The sequence below is a fragment of the Lagopus muta genome, chromosome 13, assembly GCF_023343835.1.
Source record: "Lagopus muta isolate bLagMut1 chromosome 13, bLagMut1 primary, whole genome shotgun sequence".
NCBI lineage: Eukaryota > Metazoa > Chordata > Aves > Galliformes > Phasianidae > Lagopus > Lagopus muta.
In genome coordinates, this window is record NC_064445.1 from 11177048 (window position 1) to 11183414 (window position 6367).

The 6367-nt window shown below is 44.9% G+C and overlaps 1 protein-coding gene across 1 annotated transcript; it reads right to left on the reverse strand.

Annotated features, from left to right (window-relative positions):
* Positions 1 to 63: 63 nt before the first annotated feature.
* GLOD5 (glyoxalase domain containing 5) lies at positions 64 to 5709 on the reverse strand. Its single transcript, XM_048959500.1, has 4 exons — positions 5407 to 5709; positions 4002 to 4152; positions 2362 to 2517; positions 64 to 2168 (listed from the first exon to the last, which is right to left on the reverse strand). Exons 2-4 carry the CDS (start codon positions 4143 to 4145, stop codon positions 2016 to 2018), a joined length of 453 nt encoding a protein of 150 aa, XP_048815457.1. The 5' UTR covers positions 4146 to 4152; positions 5407 to 5709; the 3' UTR covers positions 64 to 2015.
* Between the last annotated feature and the right edge of the window lie 658 nt (positions 5710 to 6367).

The following is a 6367-nucleotide window of genomic DNA, read 5'->3' on the forward strand; positions in this document are numbered from 1 at the left end:
CTCATAATGTAATCCTCTCATACTGTCTAGCATAGTTACTCTGAATCTTTCTAAATAAAGAAATGAAGTGAATTCTTTTTATTATTATTATTGCACAAAAATCTAATGCCGCATTATGTAGTCTTTCAGTTTTAATTCAAACACATACAATAGAATGGCTTTCAAATAAAAGGGGAAAGCAACAGAGGCTAGCAGAGGCTAGGAGGGGATGAGCTGAAGTTGAAGCAGAGATCACTGATTGTCATCAGTCTTCCATCTGAGAGGAATTGGTCTGTAGATACTATGGGCAGGTTTGTTTGACACCGAGGATAATTCAGTTATTAATATGACACAACACTTCTTCTTTCAGTTGAGTAAGAAAATATCCTTTGCCCTTCCTTCTATTGCTGTTCCAAGAAAAAGTACACTTAAATAAAAGTAAGGAGACCTTTCTTCACAAACATATCCACAGTTGCAAGCTCAGTGAAATAAACGCTTCCAGCACATAGCCAGGAAGGTCATCTGCTAGCAAGCAGTCACTGAGGACTCACTGCTCAATCTCAGGCCCAAAATGAATTGGGCTGGGCTGGAACACGAGCCAGGGCAGGGAGAAGCTGGGAAGCCAGGGCCGGTAGGAGCGACGCTTCCTGGCAGTCGTCAGCACCCTGGAGAGCGGCCGCGGCCCCGGGGCTCCCAGACCGAGGTCCCCGTTCCCAGCTGTCCCCACCCCCAGGGCCCCCTTTTGCTCTCCACGAGCAAAGCAAAGGGTGAGTTTCCATATCCCATGGGAAAGCTTATCTTTCATTCCCACAGGTGGTTTGATCCGAACTGCAAGCTGCTTTCTCTCCTGCCACTGCCACTGCCACAAGTTTTGGGTAATGGGAAGCACTGCATTTATTAAGATTTGGGTTTTTTCCCACCATGGACTTCACAGGATATACCATCAGAAAGTTTTTTTGTTTTTTCTTTTTAAAGCTCAATTCGCGGATTATTTCTATTTTAGAGGTGATTTTGACTGTAGAGGTCAGAAAAGCTCACTCTGTCTTCCAGCACTATTTCCTTGATGATAACGTTACTACCGCAGTGTGGCCATCTGAGGAACTGCTCTCCTTGAAAATCCCCAAGTAACCCCTCTTTGTTCTTTTATGCTTTTCAATAATTGAAGGAATTAAAGAAAGAAGGAAACTTACATAGTGACAGTCTTAGACAACTAGGCTGGGCTGAAAGTGGAGCCAATTTAGAATTTCTTTGCCTGATACCACTGTCCCCTTAGCACCCTCTTTCTCCCTCAGCTAGAATTTTGCAGGGACTTGAAAAGTGATAGGATTCTGTTCATGTGGGATGGGAGAAGTCAGCAATGAGATATCTAGCGTTACACATCCTCCTCTCCATGCAGCCACCTCACTGCTGATTTCTCCCATCCCAGATTAACAAACTCTGTCACTTTTCAAGTATTAATGCAGAGTTGAGTATGACACACAGATCTTCAGTCTTGTGAGCAATTTGTATGTCAGACACTGGAGCCCAGTTCCCAGTTCCTAGATAGGCAGTAGGTTTCAGCAGGACACATCTTCTAACAAAGACAGGAAATCTCAATTGATGTTGATTTATAAAAGTAGGAGGGTATATTTAGGTTAAATATAAGAAAAAAAGATTTTTCAGTGAGGGTGGTGAGGCATTAGAACAAGTTTCCTAGTGATATAGTTGATGCCCCATGCCTAGAAACTTTCAGAGTGAGGCTGGGTAAGGCACTGGGCAATGTAATCTAGCTGTGGTGTACCTGTTCATTGCTGTGGAGTTGGACTAGATGGCCTTCAGAGGTCCCTTCCAACTCCAAGTATTCTATGATTCTGTGATTCTATGATTCATATCCAGAGGTAAGATCTCAGCAAGCCAGAGCTAATCTTGTCTTGGGAGAGCTCTGATGCAGTTCTATGTCTCTAGCTGGGATTTGAGCCTCGTTCTAAGTTTACAAAATTAATGCTGACACTTGCATCAGGCTTCCTACTGCAACACAGGCAGAGAATGGGTCGTGGTTAGGGCTCCCCTCCACTGGCTTCACTCTTATCTGTGATGTACCTAGAAACTTCAATCAGATTCTCATCAGGGTCTCGGAAGTATACAGATGTTATTGGACCCACAGCACCAGTCCTGGCCACGGGTCCTTCTTCAATTATCACTCCACAAGCCTGGGAGGAAAAATAAGAGCAGGGTTTTAATGCTCAAGGGAATCTTAAAAGATTCCAGTCTTGCAAATATGAATTGTTGTATGAGAAAATTCTGACATTCTCCAAAGCACAGTCCTTAAAAGTGCACTTGTGAGGCTCCAGCTTAGTGCCTCCCAGGTTTACAAGGATTTGTGTTACTCTGAGCCTTCCTTACCTTCAGATGACCCAGGAGACTGTCCAGGGATGCCTCTGTGATAAGGCAGATATCTGCAGAGCCAGGGACTGGGCATCGAGCTTTGGGTTCAAACTCCTTCCCAACTTCATGCAGGTTAAACTTCTGGTTGCCAAAACGTAAAGCTTTGCAATTTCCCTGTCCCCAAGTAAAAGAATCAATCTCCAATGAGACTTCCTGGATTGGAAGCTTTTAGCATCCCCTCAGCTGTGTAGTCTTGAAAGTCCTGGGAACTTGGTTGTAACGCTGATAACTTTGGGCCCTTGCTGTGGCAACTCAAGGCAAGAAGTGGCTGCTGCAAGGCTCCAAAACATCCCTCCAGATGCAGTGACCCGATAAAGTCCCCTGGCCACATGTAACTACTTCCAAGATCTGATGGTACAAGTGCTCAGTTTTGGGAATCCTGCCTGTGGGACAGGCAGGATAGTAATAAATAATAATAATAATAATAATAATAATAATAATAATAATAATAATGCACATTTTGAGAACAGCAGAGTGAACAAAATTGAGGCAGGCAGAAGACACTGAGGTTTGAGCACCTCTTTTCTTTGCAGATGGTCAAGATTTCTGCAAGCTTACATAGCAACTGAGTGCCAAGCTGTATGGAAATGCAAGGCAGTGAGTTGCTATTTGTGCCGCCTGAAAAATAAATCATTGCTCACTGCAGTCCTGGAATGTAAATGGAACTGATTTTAAGAGGCCTGATGGAGTAGGAGACAATGAAATAGGTTTTGGAGTTAATGAGGTGCAATGGATATGGTCAAAACATGTCAAGTTGCCCTATGATTAGGCAAGAGATGCATTGGTGTTGTTCTGAAAATGTTAGCTATCCTGTCTTAAGTTTGTCAGTGGATCCCCAGCACATGAAGGATTCAGAGCTGTTGGAGAGGTGAAGGAGAAGGCTCATGAAGATGATCAAAGTTCTAGAGCACTTCTCCTATGAAGACAGGCTGAGGGAGCTGCACTTGTTTAGCCTGGAGAAGGCTCCAGGGAGACCTCACTGCAGCCTTCCAGTACTTAAAGGGAGCTTAGAAGCAAGAGGTGACTAACTTTTTGAACGGTATAATAATGATAAGACAATGGGAAATGGCTTTAAATTGAAAGAGGGGAAATTTAGGTTAGATGTTAGGAAGAAATTCTATGCTTAGAGGGTGGTGAGGCACTGAGACAGGGTGCCCAAAGAAATTGTGGATACCCCATCCCTGGAGGTGCTCAAGGCCAGGGGCAGCCTGAGCTGGCTGTGGGAAACCAGCCCATGGCAGAAGGTTGGAACTGGGTGGGCTTAAATTTCCCTTCCAACCCAACCATTCTGTGAGTCCAAAGAAGTTTTGTGAGTTTGAGTGGTCTTCTTCAGTCTTAGATATTGTTTTTCAATAACAATTTCTCCTTTTCTCTGGGGAGGGGGGTCACTTTGGCTCCTTCTGCAGTTTGAATCTTTCTTTGACTCAGCTTGACCCTACTGAAACTCAGGATTTAATGGCCTGCATCTTGTGCTGGTTCTACCATCCCCACACTATGGAAATGACCCAGATCCCCCGTTAGAACCACAGGAACCAGGCACCAGTCCAGGACTGCAACTCCAAGTCCTAGAGACCCAAGACTTGCTTGGCCCCTGTTACCTTGAAAGTCACCACCTCCATGCCCAGGACTTTGGAATAAAAGGCAACAGTGTCCTCAATACTCTTAACAGTCAACACAAGGTGGTCCAGGCGCTGGATGAAACACGGGGGTGGATTCATACTCTTCTCCTTCCAAGACGTCATCTCAGAACTGGGAACAGAGTGCAAAACCACAGAAAATGAAGGTCAGGAAGATCCAGCTGCTTAGGGAAATGATCCAGGCAGCTGTGAACTGAACCATGAATGGAGCACAAATGGGTTTTCTTCTGGCCTGCAGGTGGCACAAGTACAGAAGCAATGAATTCTCCACTCTAGAAGGGGCTCAGACCCCTCCATAGCTCTGGTTGGATATGTCAGATCCCCTGGCTGACATCACATCTGGAGAAATAACTTGATCACTTCATTTATGGCTGAACTCCCCAAGAACCCTGTGTGCACTAGGGATGGACCATGTGTATGAAACTTCCATCCCAGAGACTGGGAATATCTTTGCCACCATGGAAAATAAATAGATTTAGCTCTGACAGCTTGATTAGGTATTTGAGGGATGAGAAATTTTCATTTTCTTTCAGTTTTGATTGATTTTATGTGTAGAAAACCAAGCTGTGGAAACTAGGAGAGTTGTGACAATAGCAAATGGAGTCAAGTTGCCTTTAAATCACTAACAACTTACCTACATTTATTTCTCTCTCTCAAAAAGCCCCAAATCCTGACACAAATGACAGTTCACTTTTCTGAGACCCTCCCTACATTCCCCATCTACACCACTGTGCAAGGGAATCCCAAATCTCCTGCTGCCTCTCAGGGAAATAAATTGATGGCAGATAAACCTGTTAACATGAAGGCAGCACAAAGAAGCACAAATTGGGAAAATAAGCCACAATGTTGATCCCTTTTTGCTTTGTTTTTTGCCTTCAAACTCCTTCCAGCAGCAAGCAGTGCGTGAATCTGATACCAGAGGTTCATGGAGATGCAGCATCCAGACACAGGGAGTTTAGCAGCCTTGATTGGCAATGGGACTTGGCTTTTTCTTGTATGCTGTGTTCATATCATCTGGCATTGCCTGTCTGTACATGGGAAATGGCTGACAAAGCCTGGCTGACAGTGTGAAACCAGTCACAGCTTTACCAGGACATCTCACCCCTGCAGTCATAGGAACTCATTCTACTTCTTGTCACAGATGGCATTTAGTCGTTGACAACTTCACCTCCAATCTGCCTGGACTCTGAGCCTCCACAAAGCCCTTTCCTCCCAGCAGGTTCTCCTGGGTGCTCCTCAGCTGTGTGAGCTCTTTTGTCCCAGCTGCAGCAAACTTCCCCAAGACCTTCCTGTCCCTTGTGAGCTACAAGCTTGTTGGCCCCTCAGCAAACACAAGGGAACCAGGCTGCAAAAAGAGGATGCGTACCTGAAGGAGAAGCAGAGCTGGGTGAGCCGGTGCTGGATTTATGACTGTCCTTTTCCTGCTGCCTGGAGCTGAGCAGTGCGAGGAGACACGTCACAGGAGAAAGGGGAAGACAATTAAAAAAAAAAAGTGCTTGGAAACAGGAACTCTGAGCACTGCTCCCTACAGAGGTGTACTTTGACCTGAAGGTTGGGAAACACAAACCACACAGACTTGCTTGAAATATCTGGAGCATGTAACAACTTACCTTTCCCTTTGGTAGGGAAAGCTGTGTTCATCTGCTAAATTCAAGCACATTGTTGAGCTTGGAGCTCAGACTGGGGTGACATACTGCTAAGAATAAAGTAAGAATGTTCCTAGAGAAGTCATGGCAAGCAGCTGCAGCAGCCTGCTTTCCATGCCTCTTTGCCTCCAGGATTATTTTATGTCATTCAATGTGCTAAGGTCTTACACCCTGTGAGACATTCGCTTTCTCAGGGAACACTGCAAGCTCCCAGGTGCTCCCAGCTGGTAAATGAATCTCTGAGCTAAAGGAGTCATGCTACCAGCCAGCGTAGAGCAACAAGCAATAGCAAAGGAGCCTGAGGGTGAAGTGCACAGCTTTGGACACATTTTTGGATACATCTCTGTGCAAGCAGACTTGTCCAAAGGGGACCTCTATGGCCAGAGGCAGAGTTAGAAATCTACAAAAAACGAATCAGCCAAAAATAGAATGGAGTTTTGAAAAGTCTGAAGCTTGTAAGACCTAACTATCTCTGCAATTTCTGCTCTGCTTTCTACTCCAGATGGCATGATCGAGAGGTTCAACAGTCCAGTAGTGGGACTGGCTGGCAGACAGAGAGACAAACATAGGTAGATGGACTTACCAACCTTCACTAGCAAGTGAAAAATCCTTTTTTTCTTATTTTATTAAAGCAATTCTTACAGGTGCCGTAATACTGACTTTGAGGCCAGACATTCTTTG

Excerpts from the sequence above, each read along its gene's own strand:
- GLOD5 (XM_048959500.1), bottom strand. The coding sequence starts at position 4,145 with ATGACGTCTTGGAAGGAGAAGAGTATGAATCCACCCCCGTGTTTCATC. Across the intron at positions 2,518-4,001 it reads TGGAGGTGGTGACTTTCAAG|GGAAATTGCAAAGCTTTACG; the intron begins GTAACAGGGGCC and ends ACTTGGGGACAG. Across the intron at positions 2,169-2,361 it reads GTCTCCTGGGTCATCTGAAG|GCTTGTGGAGTGATAATTGA; the intron begins GTAAGGAAGGCT and ends TTTTCCTCCCAG.